The sequence below is a fragment of the Ammospiza nelsoni genome, chromosome 1, assembly GCF_027579445.1.
Source record: "Ammospiza nelsoni isolate bAmmNel1 chromosome 1, bAmmNel1.pri, whole genome shotgun sequence".
Taxonomy (NCBI): domain Eukaryota; kingdom Metazoa; phylum Chordata; class Aves; order Passeriformes; family Passerellidae; genus Ammospiza; species Ammospiza nelsoni.
In genome coordinates, this window is record NC_080633.1 from 6,652,032 (window position 1) to 6,673,476 (window position 21,445).

At 39.6% G+C, this 21,445-nt stretch overlaps 1 protein-coding gene across 2 annotated transcripts in view; it reads right to left on the bottom strand.

Annotated features, from left to right (window-relative positions):
• Window positions 1-21,445, bottom strand: part of XYLB (xylulokinase) — an 86,266-nt gene that overhangs the window by 49,663 nt on the left and 15,158 nt on the right. For both annotated transcript variants that reach the window (XM_059472622.1, XM_059472628.1), the window contains 7 exons: window positions 18,448-18,566; window positions 17,246-17,327; window positions 16,198-16,238; window positions 15,679-15,794; window positions 13,578-13,693; window positions 10,529-10,602; window positions 9,056-9,152 (listed from right to left, as the gene is read on the bottom strand). In XM_059472622.1, the coding sequence (XP_059328605.1) occupies window positions 9,056-9,152; window positions 10,529-10,602; window positions 13,578-13,693; window positions 15,679-15,794; window positions 16,198-16,238; window positions 17,246-17,327; window positions 18,448-18,566 (645 nt within the window). The remainder of the gene's footprint in view (window positions 1-9,055; window positions 9,153-10,528; window positions 10,603-13,577; window positions 13,694-15,678; window positions 15,795-16,197; window positions 16,239-17,245; window positions 17,328-18,447; window positions 18,567-21,445) is intronic.

Here is a 21,445-nt window from a genome sequence, read left to right on the forward strand (position 1 = left end):
TGCTCTGCAGTAAAACTGTTCATTTGCAGGTAACCTTAAGTCATTTAACTAGAAGTGCTCTTAATTTGAAGAGATTAGTCAAGCAGCTCTTCACTTGTACATTTGTATTGCCATTATAATTAGAACTACTTCAAAATAACAAAAAGTTCATTTTTGACCAGAATAAACACAGAGGGAGAAAAAAAAAAAATCAAGAGCATCTTAAGTGAAGAGAATGGATGCTTTTGAAAATATCCTTCAAAATCCCTCAGGCTCTGTGACCAGTGACCACCTTCATTCCAATACCACTCACAGGGCTGCTGCCACACAGGATAGAATATACAACATTTCTCTGTGTGTTAAGCTTCCCACCAAGAAAATGGCTGTGTGCAGATAAATTCTGACATCTACCCTGCTCAGTAACAGATGTTGGCAATGGAGAGGGAAGGAGCTGAGTGACCACTCCTGGAGACACAAAGGAGGGATGCCCTGAAATGGAGTCCCCAGATCGTGGATACCTCCAGGGTACAAAACCCTCTACCAACAAAACCTACTGTTAAAATACAACAAAAGTGATACTAAGCTGTTGAAAATAAGATATAAGAACACCCCGAGGAAGCTGCTAAATCATGGAGTGCCTTGGCAAGATAGACAAGCACGCTGAAACTTGTGCTACCAACTCACAAGTCAGTTCATTTGTTAGTGTTACTGCAAAAGTGGAAATGGAAATGATTTATATTTGACAAAGATGCAGCTGATTTTTTACAACCAGGAGCTAATTGAACTTTCATCCACCAGAACTTCTGAAAATGTCTAATAAATATGCATTTCAGAAGAATCCATGGAAATAGGCACAATACAAGGTGAAGCATGAGGTGCTAAGCCACAGTTTAGGAACATTTCAGATAAATATTGACAAGTGAAATTATCTGCAGTAGAGGTATTCTCTAAAGAACTAATTCACTTTGAGATACTATGAAAAATAAAACCATTACAAACCTACCCTTTGCTTCTATGTATATTCATACAAGTATTTTAATTTCAAATTTCCAGCTTTCAGAGATTTCTTGACGTTTCTTAATAATCTTCAGATATTGTCAAATGGAACATAAATACTTTAAAACCAACAGAAGTGGTAGAGAAGTGGCCATTTTTAAACTCACTTTCTACTTGTGTAGTAATTGATGTACAATGCTCAGCAGGTACTCCTGGGTTTAGTTTTACTTTGTCTGATGCTGTACAATCACTCTAACTGCAGTCAGAAAAAGACAATTTCAGATTCAAGCAAACTTTCTTTGTGCTCTTTTATCCATTCTTTGGATTTTCCAGCTCAGAAAGTTATAGCACTGACAAGCTGGAGGTCACTGCAAGGCACTGTCAAGTCCAGCCTTTTGAACATCAAAGAGAAAAGTTATATCACTGTCCAGAAGCTGCAATCTGGAAGCTGGGATTTTAATGCTGTGGATGCTCTAAATCTCACTCTTCCACACACCAAATTTTCTCCCTTGGGTTGATCCTGTCACTGATCCCAAATTCCAGCCTCCAAGTGCAAAGGTAACACATTTCTGTTCTTACCTCAGACAACTGGACAAGTACACACTGCACTTTAAGGTTGTTTTTCATTAGCTTTCCACCTTTTGCCACCTTTTACACTTGGACTAAACTGAAGTTGGGAAAACCTTGGGGCTGAGACCTGTCATTTTACATTGCCCACACATATCTGTGCTAGTGCAGAAGTTAGACACCAATACAAGTTAAATAAGATTATAGTTTTAAGAATATCCTTCATGTGTGTTCTTGAAAATCACAGGCCAGAAAGAGGAAAAATTTCAAAAGTTGCCCAGATTAATTCCTCATGTCTGAAGAGAATTGAAGTTATGCAAGTCAAAAGAAAAATAACTCTTGTCCACAATTGCATGAACTTTACTTGGGTATTGCTTAAATAAGAAGTGTGGGAGGTGGTTGGCCATCTTTTTCCTTGAGATAATCTGGGTAAAAACTGAGTAGCTGTCCTCTGGAAATCAAAATTTGGATGGAAACAAAGCTTTAGATACCCAAAATTGTTTTTGTAATTTAGACAGTAATCTGTTTTTAAGTAAGGGAAAATTGCCTTGCCTAATTTCATGCAGCAATCACAGCTAAAAACCACTGTATGTGCTGGAAGCAGGGAAAGAATGGCTTGGAACCCCTGTTAACACTGAAAACCTCAAGTGTGGGTTGATGCAGCTGAAAGCATTGAGACACTCATGCTGAGGAGTGATGCATAACCTGAGATGTGTAAATGAAGCTGAATAACCTTAAACCAGAAAAAAAAAAAAGGAAATACAGCTGGAAGGACTAGGATAGTCTTGGGAGAGCTGATTAGAGCTCACTAACAGGACTGTCACATTTGAGCAACAATGAAAACACAGGAACACACCAGGAGAAAAATTTAAAGTAATAAATATGTGGCATTTCACTAAGTGTCAACTAGAGGTAAATGTAGTATTTTACAAGCAGAATGATTATGAAAACAGGCCTTCATTTACAGTGATACCAGAAGCTGCTATGGATATAAATGATTACTAAACAGCAATGTTATATAGCTGTGAATCAGATTAACTTATTTTTCTTACAGATTCCCATGTGTCTGAGGTGGAATGGGCAAGTCTCATCTTTTAAACTCTCTCTTCTGTAACATAACTGATCTCTTTAGACCAGTGCACCTGGTTTTAGAGGAAAAACAAATCTTGTTCTTAAAACTGCCAGTGCTAAAGAATTCACTACACCACTGTCAATTGCTGCAGTTTGATTTCAGTTACTGTTAAAAATCTGCACCTTCCTTGTCATTTGAGGTTTGCCTGCTTTCAGCTTCCAGTTATTGAACCATAATGTTTCTGTCTGTAAGGCCCAAGAGTCCCATACTATCAAGTTTCCTTTCCCCAAGAAGGCAGTTATGGACTACAGTTGTGTCATTCCCTTGTTAATCTAATTGGATTTAAAACTGTAGATCAGTCTCAAAAAACAAGCAATAAAAGGAGATTTAGTAGATAATCCAGCTGATCTCTAGGTCCCCAGCTTCCAGAGATCCACAAAGCTCTAACAAACCCAGCAAACTGACAGCTTGACTATTTTTCTGAGTACTGCCTGAACAGCACAGCCACTGACAGAGCCATAAACAATCTCTCCCAACATCAGGGCACAGGAATTGAACCATTTACATACTTGGTCTTTTGCTGACCAAACATTAGAAGCAATTGTTCAAAGAATGACAGCATTTTATCATGGTGTCAGAAGAGAAAGACAGATAGTACCCCTTCTAATCTTTTTTATTAGCTCTTCAGATTTTCTGCCTTAGTTGTGTTTCCTGTATATGTATGACAACAATAAAGCAAAATAAAAGCAAGACAATAGCCACTGCATGAAGAATTCTAGAGCACGTAAGCAGCTTCCTTATAGCACATGAGGTCATTTCCTTCAGAGACATTTTATCTAACCCTTTAAAAATTAGTTAAACTAATACTTTACTCTCCTGAGCCAAGTAATAATAAAAAGCCAATTTTTTGTGAAATACTTGGTCAGGGAATTGGTAATGAGCTAACCAACCTTTCCAGATCACTAGCTTAAAACCAAGCCTTGCTTGATCATGCCTTGAAGGCTCAGCTACATGATAAAAGTCTGATGCTCTGTGAAAAACTAAAGTGGATAGAGTCAAGTTCTTGGCAAGCTATTGCCCATCCTCACACTGGCACTCTTATCAGGCAGAAGTTTCATCAGAAAATACAAATATCCTCTGCAGCAGAATGACTGGCTTATCTGGGAGGAAGATCCTGCCTCTGATGAATTTCAAAGTACTTTTTGAGTCAACACTCCTCCCCCCAAACTATAGGTTTAAGATGTAATGGTAAGGCATTTCTGTTTGTACTGCATGCCAAGCAGCACACTTTGCCCCATCTCTGTTCCACATTTGAATCTGCCTGTTACTGCTATTCACTATTGTTCCAAAACAAAAACTTCAACCTGTCACTGTCCTCTAATAATTTTTAAACTGTTTTCACAAGCTTGCTGAAGCAAAAGGCTCCTAAACAAAGCCAGCACCCTCGTGCTGCTGAAACACCATCAGCACTCTCAGCAGCAAACAGCAAGAGACAAGCACGAAGCCAACACAACATTTTAGTATTGATTTCTCCAAGAAATTTAAATCCCACAGGGCATAAACATCAATTTAATCTGTATGCAACTACAAAATGGCCTCACTCCCAGTGTTCCTTATTTCAGCCAAAACACTGCTACAACTGGAGTAAACACACACTCAGCAGTGCAGGCAAAGGTTGATAGAACAAGAATCCCCACTCCCAATAATTCACAGGAGTTTTGGAGAGCACAGTCACAAGTGCCAGACAGTCAAGGACAACCACCAGCAGGAAAATCTGTCTCACAGCCAGACACAAAGGCATCCCTGAAGCATCCCAAGGACCAGTGACATCCTGCCTTGCTAAGAAGGAGAGCCATTTCATCCTCCAATCCAATATTTTGTTGTGGAGTAACAGCCTCAGGTCTCACCTTTGGGTTTCTGTGCCTCCACATGATAACAGGAACAGTAAAACACAACTGCTTCATGTTGTACTAAGTGATAGTTTGGAACAAGGGAAGTGGTGGAGTCACTGTCCCTGGAAGTGTTCAAAAAACATGTAGGCATGGCATTTCATGAGATGTCTTAGTGTGGTGTTAGGTCAAATGTTGGATGTGATGATCTTGGAGTTCTTTTCCAACCTTAAGGATTCTTTGATTCTATTTTCTGAGCATCCCTGACTCCATCAGACTGCCTTCCCTGCAGGAAAAAAGCCCCACATTATTGCTACCTCCACCCTGCTGAGAAGAGCATCAGAAGGAAACACCACCTGAGGAAAAAGAAAATTCATCACCTTGGGGTTCACCCTCATGTAACCTTAAACTGAGTTCTTCAGAAATGTAAGTCCCCTCTCTAATCCCTGAGAAATCAGGCCCAGCATGCTCTGACATTCCTCTTTTTCTTCTTAGCACTTCAGGACTGCTATTTTTTTTTTCAAGAATGCACCCAAAAAAGATCAGCTCATTCTTACAGCAGTGCAAAGCCCCAGGGATGTCAGTGTCATCCCAGCCAGCACTTAAGCACCAATACAGTCACTAGAATTCAAGGCACCAACATCATTTGTGAGTGTTGGATTTATGTAAGCAACTATAAATTACACAATAATCACAGACAGGGTTTTATGGACAAAGCCTGCTCTCATAAAATGTGGCACCTTCCACCCACCTGCCCCTGCTGAGCACAGCTGGGTGGCAGAATCAGATTCCTGAGGGTGCAAAGGTGACAGAACAGCACCTTGGGCAATTGGAGTATTATGGATCACTGATAGGCACAAATACAAGACAGAAAGCCCTGTCCAAAGTTAACAGCTTCAACACAGACCCCACCCCAGATAATCAGCCTTCCTACATGGCAGGATTTATTAATTGCTGCTGCAGTCCCACAAAAGCTGACTTGACACAACTCTAGCACACACCTGATCTAACATGTGCTGACTCAGGGCTCAGGTCACCATTGTCATGAAGGTTCCTACACTCTAGAGCAAAATGTAATTTAAATATCTATTGACTATATGTGTGATCAGCACAGAGCCCTTACCTGCGTGCTGTTTTCCTTCAGCATATGCAACATACATCATGGCATAGTTACTTCACCTATCAGTAAAGTGGGGGATGGATTTTGCTCCCAAAATTATTCAGTTTTGTGGGTTTCCACCAGGACAGCCTCACTAGGTCCAAGCAAGAACCATGGCAACATTTTCCAGCCAGTGTCAATTTTAGGATGAACTTCAGGATTGCTTGGTCAGGAACAGCAGCAACTGTGAAGTGATCATCAAGATTATTGAAGTATATACTGGCAGATCAGTCTATACCACTGACAGCTTTATAGCTGCTGTGACCACCTGTGTCACTGAGCTGCAGACACTGTCATTTCTCCACAAAGTTACCATGGTTTTGACTTCAGAGTCCCCTAACCATGCAGCAAGCTCTATGGCTTTAAGTCCATCCTCTGAACTGCAGTTGTGAGCTTGGCTTTCCAAGGGGAATGGCTGCAAGCAGTAAAAGGAAGTGAAAAAATAGAAGGTGTTTATGATACCATCAAAATTCAGGAAAATAAAGGCAGAACAGCAAACCCTCACCTTATCTTCATGAATCTCTGAATGGGAGGATGTAAACAACAGGGACAGACCAAACTTCACTTGTTTGTTTCTAGATTCAACACTCAGTCCACCCCTTAAGCACATAAGCAAAACAGGATACAGGGTGTTACTGAATGATTTCCTCTGAAACCTGATTGAGAAAGATTAGAGCAATTAGAACAGAGTGACACACACTTTGAAAGCCCTTAAATCACAATTAATATAAGGTCTAACCTTTCTCCCAAGGATCATCTGGTGACTGTGTGCCATTTTCAGAACAAGGCTGACACGTCCCAGCCTCGGAGACAAAATTCATGAGACAGAATCCCCTGCCCTCTACTGGCACCAAAGCCACACTGAAATCTGAGCTCGTGTCACAGGCAGCACAAACAGCACCCGAGGAGCTGCTTTAAGGGGTATTTCAAACCATTATTTGTCATTTATATCAGATTTATAATGTGCTGGACACATCCAGCTGGGAATAAAAGCTCACATATAAAAAGCTCTTTCAGCATCACTGCACTCCTTCCCACAGCACCAGCTAGACTGAGGATTCAAAACACTGCTCCTTGCAAGATAATATATTCATTAACTGGAAGCTAATTCTAAGGGATTATCTAATGTTTGTCGTGTTCACAGTGCATAACCAAGAACTCTATAAGGCAGTTTTTATTTGTTTGTTTCTACAGAATTCTCTCTCACGTATGCTGCTGCTTTTCTGATTACAGCCATCCAAACTGCATTTGGCCCAGGAACAGAGAGGCAGGATCAGAGCTGCCAAAGTCATTTCCCAGCACCTTGGTGCCAGAGCTAGGGAAATTCTTAGCCAGGTTTCTGACTCACATGCACCACTGTGACAGCACCACACAAACCTCAGGGCACCCCAGCAAGGCATTTGTTGTCACTGACCATGCCACATCCATTTCTGTCACACATTGATTTAATGGGTGTCATCACAGAACCTTCCAGAGCTTGTGAGCACTTCTTACTGTATTCTCCCATCAGTGCAAACAACAGCAACAACAATAAAAAAAAGCTAAGATTTACCCTGCTGTGATTATATTTCTGAATGTAAATCAGCTTGATTCCTGGAAATATCAAAGTAAATCCCCCATGTAGGCAAGGCCTAAAAGGAATTGAATAAACACAAGGGTCCAGACTGCATATTTAATCCAAAAAATAAATAAGCTTTTAAATCACATTAAAAGGAAAGAAAAAAAAGAGGCAGCCTGAAAAACAGCAGCTATTAAACAAGAGAAAGTCTGGCAATGCTGGAGTAATTCGCACAAAGCTCATCCTTACCCTGAAACACATTGAGAACACATCCTGTTTCCAGAGCTGTCACACAACAAATGCAGATGTGAGCCTGCCATCACTACACAAACAGAGTATGACATTTAAATAATACCACTAAGGAGAAGTGGGAGATGCACACAGCCTACACTATGTACAGCAGCTCTTTTTTAAAGCAACTCATCTGTTAAGTTACCAAATAGCTAAAAGGCCCTAGGGATGAAACAAAAATGTATCTAATATTCCAAAGAATCCATAGGAATATAATCCAATCACACCTGTCTCCTTTTCATTGTAGGCATCTACAGCATTTTAAAAAATACTAATGAAGAATTCTCAAAGCTTATTAAGCCACATCCTACAACTATTTGGATTTTTGGCTGTCCTACTCAGCCTAAATGTATTTACAGATAATTTATCCACATTTGTTCCTTTGTCAGGGTTGTCTGATATCTCAAATAGCTCTTCTCACACTCTGGTGCTTGTCTAACCCCTGACATTTACAGACTGCAAAAGTATCCTCAGCCATGAGCTTTCTGGGCTATATAAACCAAGATTTTGGTGCAGCAGAATCTAAGAAGGAAGGATAAACAGGTATTTTAAACACAGTCTATTTGAAACTCTGCCTGTCTCCATAAATTATCCCCACAAATAAATACAGTTTCAACTATATAAGAAAATATATAACACAAAAACCTTTACAGCGTAAATTTATGAGGTGGTGCTGTCAAGCCTTGTGATTTGTTCCAGTATCTCTGCATTTTCTCAACTTTCAGCTCCTGGAGTTCTCTCTTAAAAATAAACAATAGAAATATTCTGTCCTTCATGATTATTGATAAAAGCCTGGGGGTAGGAATGACTTGTGAAGGAGATCAGGATGTAAATAAAAATATGATTTTTAAAAAATAAAATATTTATTAACAATCCTCCAGATGAGTTAATTCAGCGTGTTAAAGATACCACTAGCTGATACACTGTGAGAAAACATCAATAAAAATCTTCAGGCTTGTCTGTATTATTTTTGTATAATTGTACACCAAGTAATGATCTGAATCCACTTCTACAGGTAAAATGCTGGCTGACTTTGCTGTTCCAGTGTGCTAAAAACTATTCATACCAAAAATTCTAGGAAGCTGGAGCTCTGGCTTTCTAAATCACAAGACAGGGAAAGGGCTTCTGCCTTATTAACAGAAAACTGAGGTAAAGAGGTGTGTGACCAGCTTATGGCAGATCCAAGAACTGAGCATAGATTTCAGATTTTCTAAGTTACAGTATTGTGCTTCAGGCAGAAGACTGGTCTTCTTTTCACTTAAACATCTATCAAAGGCCAAACTCTTATTTAAAAATGGAAAATGCAGCTCAGAAACAATGAGACAGCAAGAATACTTGAAAAAGAAGTCTTCTTAAAGCTAAACCTCTTTGGTCCTTCTAATGCTACCATCTGCAAAAACTTGCATCCAACACACCATCAATAATTTTTCTGAGAGCAAACTCAGAGTTCACACCAGTTTCTGTATCCATGAGGCAGGACAGGGATGACAGCACTGACATTGCTGCCTTTGGCCCCCAGTGCCATTAGTTCTCATCATACTCACAGACTTTATATCCCAGCTTCTCAGCATGAATCCTCTTGGCCATGAACTGCCCTTCAATCAGCGCTCGTATTTCTACTTCCTTTGGAAACCTTGGAACCTGTACCAAAGAGGGGATGAATTACCAACTCCTTGCCCAGCACTCACTGCCAAGCTGCAGAGTGGTTAAAAACACAGGACTGGTTTACAATTGATTATCTTTGCCTTCACCCTGAAGTCTGCTCTCATCTAGGCTCAGTTCTGCACTCATACACACAAGATGGACTGAAAGACTCATGACAGAGAACACAACCCATAACCTCAATGCTGTTGGCAAATACACCAAACTTGAAGTTGATGCACAATGGGAAGAAGTTTAGGGCAAGTTGTAAACTTTTCCCTAAGCATATCCCATCACCAAGAACTGCTTAGGAATCAATATCTCAAAATATAAATTTAAAGCAATTACAGACTATAAAATAATATGAAATTCAGATGAATTAAGCAATGGCACAGAAGTCTAAATCTATTTCACAAAATTTGTCTTCACAAAAGTGAAACCATGTAATCTTTTCATTAATTTGTTACTATCTATAACATTTTTCTGTCCTTTCATCAATGAGGAAACAGAAGCAGCAGAATATTGAACTGCAAACAAATAGAGGGAATCCTTCACATGAAGTTGAGTTTCTCCATGCACTGCACTAAGTGCCTACATTTGTGTAACAGCCAGAAGTGATTAAGCATTCATTTAACAGCCAACACTTCAGAGAGTAGAGCTGCACTGCAAACACCAGATAGCATCAATCTCTGTTCACCTACGTGAGGTCTGATCGACTGGGAGTCATGATTGATCAAAGACATCTCCTGAGTTTCAGTACCACCCAAAAAGCCAGGCATCTAAATAACAACCATTCCTCAAAAAAAAAAAAAAAAAAAAAAAAACAGAAAAAACAATATACCAAGAACTTTCCATAACTTCTATTTTTTTCCACTTGGACTTGAGCCTGTGCTTACTTAAATACCATTCTGTGGCTTGTAGGTTACTCCAAGTCATGCAGGACAGAAAAATGAGGTCTGTAAGTTCACACGTATATAGACAAAATATTGCAGCCCAAAGTTTCAACACACCCTTATCTATGAGTTTAAAATTTAAAAAACAAGGCCTCAGTCATGTACATGTGCTAAGTTCTCAGTAAGCTTAAAGTTAATCCTGTCTCAAAGACAGTGCTGGTTTCAGTAAATCCACACTTTCCAGTAAAGAAAGTATATCATGAAAAAAATACCATACAAGTTCTAGTTCAGACATTGCTCTGTAGATGCTCTCAAGCTACAGACCAAATACCTCCTTATGAAAATCATTCCAGGGACTTGCATCAATAAATGGAACTGGACAGCAAATATTTCAGACAGAAAGAAAAAAATATATAATGGCAAAAACTTGAAACCTTGACAGCATTCCTTCAAAGTTTGAGACATTAACCAGATTATTACTACCTTTTGGTTGTCTCTGTTGAATCTGTGAACCCCAACTGCTTCAGGAGTAATTTCCATCACATCAAAGTAGAAACCTGCATCAAGAAACATCAAAGTTGTCATGTTTGCTGCCAGGTCCAAAGCTAGAATCTTATTTTTGCACACAGCTAAAATGATAGATGCTTATCATGTACTTAGAAATATGAGTCACCACACAACCTGTCTCTTTACTAATTTCAGTCCACACATCAACTTCTTAATGTTCTGAGCCATGTGGTGAGATTCTTGGGGCTCTCCTGTGCAGAGCCAGGAGCCAGACTTTAATGATCCCTGCCAACTCAGGATATTCGATAATTCTGTGTTTCTCTCAGTTTCCCAAGTATGGATATTAAACATGCCAAAAAATGTAATAAACACCAAGCCTATAAGAAAGGATACATCTACCACAATGCACACATTTGCAAGTAACACAGCTAATACACAACTCACACTAGAAATATTTGAGTAGGTCATATGCAAGGGTGAAAGGAGGAAAAAACCACACACAGAACAAAATGAGAAGTTGGTAAGAAGAGTACAGGAATATTGGAACATCTCATACCCTGGATTAGATTTCATGAGCTTATTAGAGAACATCAGATATTTTAAGTCACGAAGCAGAGCTGGTCTCTGAATAGTTTTGATGAGATCTGAGGAAATGCTGTAATGCTTTGTAGACAGCTAGACAAAGATTTCTTTGGGTTGGTCAGAAAAGATATTCAAGAAAGGAGACCAGAAAAAAAAAAAAAAATGAGGACAGAAAAACTGAACAGAATAGCTAAGAAACTAAGGAGAGTTTCTGAGGTTCTAACCTTGGAACAAAACTGTGCTGCCCTAGCAGACCTGGCAAAATAAAACCCAAAATAATTCTGTGCTTTAGCACGCATAACCTTTCTGGTTAAACACTCTGCAAAGCTGCCAGCAAGCAGCTCTGTGTGCCACAGATCTGCAGGGGCAGCACATCCCAACATTCCAGTCCTGACCTCCAAACCTCTGCAGAGGCCAATCCCCACACCACAGGGAGCACAGGGAATAAAAGGAGAGGGGTATTTAAACAGCTGTGCCTTTGCTTTGCTCCCCCCAGGCACTTAAATTATGGAGATTATTCCATTTGTTACAGATATACCCAGAGGTTATCCTAGTACACAGATTATTGAGGATGCCTTTCATGAAACACCCGTTTTATAGGGGAGTGAAATATTCAAGGGAATACACTATAACACAAGCTTTAAAACTTTAAGGCACTGTCCTGGTTCAGTAACAATATTTTCATCAGCTTCAAATTTTTTAAATATTGTCTAAACTGGCTGACTTTGGGGTTTTAGAATAATTTCTTCCCATTTTCTAAAACACTAGAATTGATTTGTGTTCTAGTGACAAGAGATTCCTGGTCATTTTAATACCCCACAGAGACTGGATTTGACAGACAACATAACAGAGCTTCTAAAAATGAAAAATCTAATCTCAAAGTGTCAGAGGCTCTATCTTAAATTCACTTTGCTAAGGAGTGAACCCTTCTATAGCTTAAATATCTACATTTAAAAACTTTGCTGCCTGTAATTTTTACATTAATTTTACCTATATCAATTCACACCTGAGATGATGGTGATGATTTCATGCCCTGCTCTGCAATGGGTCCATTTTAATCTTGATTAGACATGTGCTCACTTTTCAACAGCTTATTTCAGAGCTATATATTAGACTTGTAAAATGTTAAACTGTGGGAGAGAAAATAATGAAAAACTTCAAATCCATGAGTTTAATAGTATTTTTAAAATATTTCCATCATCAGAATTTTGTTACATTTCACTTACTAAGCATAACACAGGGGAAAAAACAGGGATGAAATGATTCTGTGACACACACTAGGGAAAATGCAGGAAATCCAGGCATCCCTTGACATCATTGCTTTGTACACATGCATGAACAAGATTCTAGAGTAATGACTGAGAAATAAATAATATGGAGGTACTTAATTCACTTGGTTTGAGTCTTCAGAAAAAGAAATAAACTTTAATGAAAACCTCCTTCAGAAATCACTAGTTTTAAACATTCTACAGCTAAGATGTTACTAACATCCTTCCAACAACCACAGGAGATCCATAAATATAATTTTCTTAGTCAGTGAACATTGAAGGAAAACACTGTGATGACACTTAGGTTGTCAACAGAGCATTTCCAAGCACACATTAGGAATTTCTCTTGCTCTAGTTAACTTCATTCCTGACCTTTATGATGACCCAAGTAAAAAGGAGGTACAACACCTACTGCAGTATGAGTCCAAGCAAACCCTCAAAGTCCCAGCCCTGCCAAGGCTTGTGGGATCTCAGCACCTCAGGATGGAGGTGCAGAGTGGCCGAGACCACCCTTGGGGGGCTCGGGAGTCCTGGAATGTTGCCAGAAGTGTCTGGTGGCTGGACTTTGATCCTACACAGGAAATGACACCTGTATGAGGACTGGGAGGATTCCACTGGGTGAATGGTGAAGGGATAAGTTAATTAGAGTGTAAAACACAGGGTTTAGGATTTTTGTACAGGGGGGTCTAAAGAAGTAAGATGGAGGAATTGGGGCGTGTCCTGTCCTTCTTCTTCTTCTTCTTGGCCTCCATCTTCTGTGGTGATGGTGGCACTTTGGGACTGGTTATTACTAGAAGTGCACCGGTTAATAAGGGTAGAAGGTATTGGGGAAAAATGATAAATATTGTACACGTAACTTCGGGTATAAAGATAAGTGACCGCCCGGGGGCTTGGGGAGTGTGCCCATGGCTGACTTGCTGTGCAGACCTCTGTCGGGCTGAAAGAAAATCTTTTAGATAAACAATTAATAAACACCGAGACAAGATCAGAAGTCTCTCCTCGTCCTTTGAAGCGCCGGGCTCTTCAAGGCCATCCCTGGGCCTTTCCAGGCCACCTAGACAGCACAGAAAACTTACAAGCCTAAACAGCCGAGAAACTGAGCAAGTGGCATCCCTGAGCTATCTCCAGACATAAATAAGCAAAGAGAAACACTGAAAATCTACAAAGGCTCATACCCAAGTTTCCGCTGTTTCCAGCATCAGTTGATGATAAGGCTTTGGAGAATTCATCCCAGGAGCCTGAAGCACACTCATCCCTGATCCTCTCTCTCATCAGAGAGCCATTCTTAAAACTGAAACACACAAACACACCACATGTATTTTCCAAAATGTTTACCTCTAGATTTAAAGCATTTTGTTCCTTTACTTGACATTGTTGTTTAGTTTAATCAGCTGAATTAAAGCTGGGCAAGTTAAAAGAAGTAAGCACTTCATTATGGAAAGAGATAGAGAAGGAAGAGCAAGATAAGAGAAAGCTTTTACAGGAGGTGCTGGGGAGCACAGAGCAGAGATGGGGGTGTGCATTTCTCCAGTGAGTCAGGTTAGGTCCAAGGCAGGCCATGCCAAACCCAGGCCAGCTCTGCACAGCTGAGACATCTCCTCAGAGAGGTGTCCTGCCACCCCTCACCCTGAGATGGCTCTGCCAGGAGCAGCAGGAGTGTCCCCACATTGCATTTATGGTTTCAGGAACGTGGTACCTGTGTGGAACCAGCTTGGGTCCAGCAAGAACTATGATGAGGTCTAGCTCTGTGCCAGGATCTGGCAAAGGAAAGCACCACAGCCAGTTAGCAAACTGTGCAGTAAAATGTGCATCTCTTCATTTTTTATGGTCTTCACACAGTTCATGCTGTCACCCTCTTTGTGAATATCATACTCCTGCAAAATGCTGGACTTGAACCCAGGGGGAAGCAGTTTGAACCCTCTCCAGCACAGAGTTATCAGAGCAGCTCAGCAGAAGAAGCACAGAAATATCAAAAATGAGGGCAAGGAAATCCTTGAACTTGCTCAGTAGCACCAGCTGAAGCTATTTGAGTTTTCTATACAAATACCCTGTCTGGTAGCTCAGGCATTCATTCTCTACTGAGAATCCCCTATTAACTCTAATATTCTAGAAATAAAGAGCCTTGGTGCCAAAGGGGCAGGGTCAGCTCAGAAATGACTACACAGAAGGAGCAGGAAGGATTAACTCAGCCCTGCCAAGGCCACCACCAAACTGCATGTTAAGCTGCAGTGAAAGAACAGCAGTGTGACATTTATTCAGAAAAATGCTTCAGTATCTGCTTTCCTATTATGAACAGGTTGTTTATACAGTTTTTTTACACAGCAAAAGAAAACATTGGGTAGAAGAAAAACTCAAATGTAAATTAAAAACAAAGCAGGCAAACAAAAAAATCCCACATAAAACAAAGCATAACAAACAAAACCTGCTGGGAAATTACAAAACAAAACTCAGTAACTTGCAATTGACATCTTGGTTTTGAACTCAGCCTCATGAACACTCATCTACTACTGTGCAGGTGGGATTCAACACTACAGCTCCAGGGCAGACTTGAGCTTTGCTGAAGTTCTGAGTTTCAAGCAACTACAATCCAGGGCATTTAGGCACTAAATTTAGCTGTATATTACTTGCAAATACTTGACCTAGATTGCAAATTTTAATCTAGAACACAGTGATTCAGTGAGGGCAAACACAGCTCCAGTCCACCTCCTTGGCTGGCATGGGGCCAAACAACACCCAAATCACAGCAGCCAAAAGCTACCATGAGGACCATTTTCTCAGCTGGGCTTCTTGAGATCTCAATATTTTCCTGAAGCACAGCCCTAATGCATGCCATCACTGATTAAGCTCCTCTCTGGAAAGGGAATCTTCACCTTCTCCATTATGACCCCTCTGGACCACCAGAGGAGCACAGAAGTTCCACAGCCTGGTCAGGCTCCACACATTTCACATCCCATCTCAGCAGATTTGTTATTCCTGCACATTAAATGCATTACCTGAGGTACACAGAGACCTGGCTCTATCCATACACCGAAATAATTTCAGCTTTTTATTGCCATGAGAATTTATCCTCCACAACTCTGCAGTTTCAGTTCCTCAGATTAAACAATAGGAATGCTATAAGGTTGATGGAAATGTTTCAGCAGTAGATTGCCATATACCATAGAGAATGCTGAATGTTCTATTCATTATCATCACACAAAAGAAATAAAAAGCACTAACACAGAGAAAGAAATATATGTTATCGATCCCAGATGTAAAAAAAATAAATTATATTACCATAAAAGGGCCATATATGTTTGAGAATCAACAGGATTGCAGAGAATATGACCTTCTAAGGCAGGAGTTGGCTCTTGGATCCACAGGAACAATGTGTCACTTGTGCCAAGGCTAATCTGCAGGGGAAAAAAATAATTGAAGCCTTATCACAATGTGCATGGAAAGCAATACAGAAATTAAATTAAAACCATTTGTTATTGCCACTAATTGTTTTTAAATTACACATTAAGTCAATTGGATTCGTGCTGAAGCTAGCTCTGACTTAGGCTGTCATGCCAGTGAAATACATACTAGATGGAGACTTGGGTTTTAATGTCTGCAGTGTTAGTTAAAAATAGTCACAAGAGTTTACTTAAAATCTTTCAGGCAGCTTACAGATTGATAGAAATAGAACAAGCATGAATCCAATAAGCAGAAAATCAACACTAGCAGGTGTATTTAACTGGCAACCTGCAGCTATTTACATTTCAGGTATTTCAAGCACCCAAGGACAGTTTTCAGGAGAGTGTTTTGACTTACTGCAATGTCTCCTTCTTGAAGTCTCATCCCTGCCAGTGATGCTGAAAGCAAAAAGAATCCCAGGTATAAAGGTAGATCTTTGACTTAATTACAGCCTGTTACCTGAGGCATCATAGCACATTACAAACACCATCTCAAAGTACAATATAAATGGCAAATATGCTCCCAGTGACCTTGGGTATCCACCATAAAATATGGGCAAAACTTTTGGGTGAGGGTGTCATTTTTATTTTAATAAAATCAAAATGCTCAAGACAAGACTACAAAACAGCATGATTTTTCTGATGGTTTACATATTCAGGTTTCATATGCAGTGGACCCTTGATTAACAACACACTTTAAAGGAGGAACATTCCCACTTTCATCAGATTAATCACATATTTATTGTCTAAGTTGAATTCAGGTGTCTAGAAGAAAAAATTGGACTTTTGGGAAATGCAGACTTTATCCAACTCCCAGAATAAGAACGTAAAATATATCATAATGAACTTCTATCATTATTCAAACCTGCATAAGCTACTGTAATATGGGAAGTATTTTATTTTCACAGTCTGGAGAAACAAACATTTGCTTTACTCTGAAACAGTCTCCAGGATTCAAAAAACTGACCCTGAATTAACACCTTCCCTTGTACTGAGATCTATCAGTCAGAAAAAAGGACATCTCTAATTCTTAGAGAAAGCCAACAAGGTCCATCTGCACCTTTTTGCTTGAAAAGATACAAGATACATTTTCAAATTCATATTCTCCAAGCTAAAATGTTAACAGTTGATAGTAGGGATGGTTTCTCATAACAAAAACTGAAGTTATCAAAAGGCAAATGAATTCACTTCTGATTACTTGGCAAAAGAGAATTAATTTGTCATACACAGCCTATCTGAGCTATCTCTATCTCAAAAGAATCAGTGATAGAAGGGTGTTAGAAAAAGGAATTAATACAGATAAAAACAATATTCTTTTATTTTATAGGAGAGCCAGTAAGATAGATTTAGAATTTCAGGACATACATAATCATATCCACTGGATCTTGCACGGTTAATCATCTCACCTGGATTGTCTCCTGTAAATGCTACTATTTTACAGTCTGGGCTAAACCCATAATGTTGACTATAATATGGAGAAATAGGCCCCTAAGGAAAGAAAGAAAGAGAAGAAAAAAAGCTCAAAAAAATGGAATGCAATCTTACAATATATGACAATGTATTGTAACACAGAACTGAAAAATCCTAGAGCAGCTACAAGAATAATTTCTGAACATTTAAGGTATAAATGAATATTTTAAAAAATTTTAATGCACTTTTTTCATAGTAGTTGTTGTGAACCTCACAGGAATACCCTCAGATTAGATTTAAAAGTAGGCTAGTAAATAGCAGCATTTTATCTTTGGGTCTTTCTTCAGTTATTCACATCAAGTACCATAAACACATCTATCTGTTTTGCACATACACATGAATATTAATAGCTAGAAATTAGAAATTCAATGTAAACATAGGAGGAAACACAACATTAATATACATCACAGCATCAAATGCTGGAATACGACCCCTATTATTTTAGAGGTCAAGAACTGTATTCTTTTAAGCCACATTTGATAGCCATTGAGAAAAAACAGAAGAAAACTACCCATAAAAAAACACAAGGAGGTCTATAAGGATTTTTTTAATATGTTGCTCTCCATTACAGATCAGCAGTGAGTTCAGAGGGCTCAGGTGATGGGTATCTCCACTGCCTCACATGTGCACAGCTAAAGAATAGCTGCTTTTGTGCTGGGTAGTAAGACTAAACTCATTTACTCAGGAGATGCGAGGCTTGATTTGATTTCACCATTATGCTACGTGATCTCAGGAGCTTTAAATATCCCAAATTATTCACAAAGATTACCTCATTAACTCTACAAACAGCTTAAAACAAGATCTCTGTTGAGAAATGCAAATGTTGGGCTCTGTTTCTGCAGCAATAAACTCCCATGCACAGCTCTGCAGTGACCAGAGACTCTGGGGTGTGAGAGAGGACCCCAAAAATTCTCATCACTGGAGCATCTACCAAAAAGTCTCTCACAGAGCCCAGGGCATGCAAGAATCCAAGGAGACCAAAGCTATGATGGGTGCCAGTTCCCAAAGACTTGGTTAACACCTTCACAACACAGCTGGAAATATTAAAGCAGCAGCATTGCACACACAGATAGTGCCATTGGCATAACTCCCAGCAAAACTCCCCTTGTTGCTTACAGCTCTTCTGGCAGGGACATACCAGGACTGAGTGGGATGGGACAGGGCATCCCAGTCTCTCCTCTAATCCAGGGGCACAAGCATCAAGGCAGGGCTTTGACCATGCCTTTTCCCAAATCTGCAGCAAGTTCATACCAGAACCTACAAGACAGATCAAAAGAGGAAGTGCACAGGATTAAGCAGAAGACCAGAAAATTCCAACAACAATTTTCAAATTCCATCTGAAAATTTACAGATGTATGTCGCAGACAACTTTTATGAAAAATCCTTTCCTTAGGATTTTTCCTCCTGAGAATCTGAGGGGCCTCAGGAACAAAATGTAAACAATGGTTATCTGCTGCTGTGGAATGCAACAGGTGCATCTGTGATTGGTTTCATAGAGTTGTTTCTTATTAATGGCCAATCACAGTCAGCTGGCTCAGACTCTCTGCCCAAGACAGAAGGTTTTGTTATCATTCTTAGCCAGCCTTCTGATGAAACCTTTTCTTCTATTCTTTTGGTATAGTTTTAATGTAATTTATATAATAAAATAATAAATCAAGCTTTTTGAAACATGGAGTCAGATCCTCATCTCTTCCCTCATCCAAGAACCCCTATGAACACCATCACAGATGTATGTTTTCCATTTAAAGAGAATGGTTTCAGCCCTTCTAAGAATAAAGGGTACTGATAATTTAGTCTCTGCAGGGCTTTCACCTGCAAAAGTAGCAGAAAATGCTTCTCTGATGTACAAGGCACTAGGCAATTCAGTCATTCACAAATTATGAGTAAAGACAGGAATATCAGTGCCTCCCCAAATCTTCCACCTTAGACAAGGACTTCATAGAAGGAACTAAAAGGGATGGAGCAATGTCCCTTGGAGATGTGTTGTGCTCAGCAGAGACCTAAAAGTGAAGAAATTCCCCCCTCAGTGGGATGGCTTTACATTACTCCTGCCTTTGAGCAGAGCATCCTATAAGCATCTAAATCCACACTGTCTAATCCTCCTCCATATCAACATTTCCCTTTCCAATTTCTCAAATAAAGCCTCTAATTTTGAGGATAATTTGGTATCCAGCTTTGAATACCAAAGCCATGATTTTCAGGCATGCTGAGCAGCCCAATGAAATCTGCAACACCTGCAAGTGTGCAAACCTCTTAAGGCCAGATTCTGTGAAATTATTTACAGGATGCAAAAAAAAAATCTAAATAACTGATTTGGTCACCTGTTTTCTCACCAGAACTATTGTTAGATCTGGGAAAGGCCTTTATAGTTTTGGTTTGGTTTCTCATTGCTCTTTTCTCACTGTTTTATTGCTGGTTTAAAAGTTAATTGAAGCTGGTTAGTGGCCAAATCTATATAACACACTGAGCACTCCACACCCCTGGCTTATGATTCTAACATGCCTTTAATTGAACATTAGACATGAAAATCTGTATTTCTGGTTAGTGCTGCTCAGGGATAGAGTAGTCTTATTCTAGATTAATACCAATCCAATCAATAATCTTATTCTAGATTAATACCAATTATTCCAAAGAATGCTTAGCCCTCAATTTTACTCATCTCAGAAACACAGCCACGTCCTCAGTTCAGCACATTGGAAAGCCTGATATTTCCTTCTGTTCAATACATTTTTAAGCTTTTCAAATCATAAAGATGGTGAAGTTGATGCCACATGCAGTGCCTGTGGAAGAAGACTTTGCTCGCCGTGCTGGGATGCAGAGGGAGAGAAGGATTCAAGCCCCGTCTCAGGCAGCACATCACAAAGCTCCAGCAGTGCTTCTGCTCTGAGAAGGAGCCTTCAACACACTCCACACACACTCCACTGCTGCTTACACAAGCACAAGTGAGCCCACCCTATCAACTCCCAGCACACTTTTCATACAGGCTTAAAAATGGGTTTAACAACATTTAAAAACAAACTTTATAGTTATCAGTACAATCCCAAGCACCCTCAGTGTTGTTTGGACCTAGTGCTCCACATGGTGTTGTAAACAGAAAGTGCTGCACACTTGAGCTGAGACACTGGAATAACCCAAGCCAAACAGCAGGATATTTGGGTTATACTTAATGACATAAAAATAGAATTAATTTTATCCAAATCAATCAATTCAATTCATTATTTAAAATATTTGGCCTATGATGAAACAGCAGGAATTTGACAGAGCACAAAGTGCAACAACCATCCCAAAGGGCAAAGGATCCCTTTTCTGCCATCAAAATCACACACTTTGAAAAGATTTAATCCAGCATATGTGATGTCTCTATGAGAGATCACTCTTAAATCCAGCCATTCCCTCCTTCCCAGGGTAAACTGTGTCCTGACAAGGTAAACTCAGCCAGAGTTACCACCTGCACTTTTCAGAGGTAGAGGGTGTGAGCAGCCACGTGTTCCATGCTCTCAGGCATAACAGAACTTTCTACAAGTTTATAAATTTTACTGGAAGAGTCTATGATTTAAAAGGCCAAGAACCTCTTCACTAAACTAAAGCAGTGAGGAACAGAATCTTTAAATAGGGTATTTCTACAGAAAGAATAGCTGTTTTCTGCAAGTTTTGTTTGGTTTCTTTAGTCCTTCTTTGTCCACAGCCCACAAACCCAGAGAAACATTTCACCAGAATCCTCCAATGCAATTTTACAAGACATCAGGGCAGCCTTCAATTTTTCCTGCATAAACCAGAAAAGCCTCTAATCTTTATAACTGAATGTTTACATTATACAGAGACAACCATTCAGTTTATTGACTGGTAGATGCAGTAGCACAAAGACTTTCACATGCCCTGAGAAAAGAGAGGCGAGAGAATTTGCCCCAAACTCAGAAATTTATTTTAAAAATGTGAAACAACTGTTTTAGAAGAACTATTCATCTCTTGGGCTGGATTTATCCTGTTCAGCTGTAGGCATGGGAGTCTCTGTGGAAGATAAAAAGAGCTGCATGCTCCTCTGATTATACAAGGAGTGATTCACACTGAGTTCCTACCTCTAGCACCTCTGCTCTTGTTAAACATCACAAAGTTTAACTAACAAAATCAGTAATAAT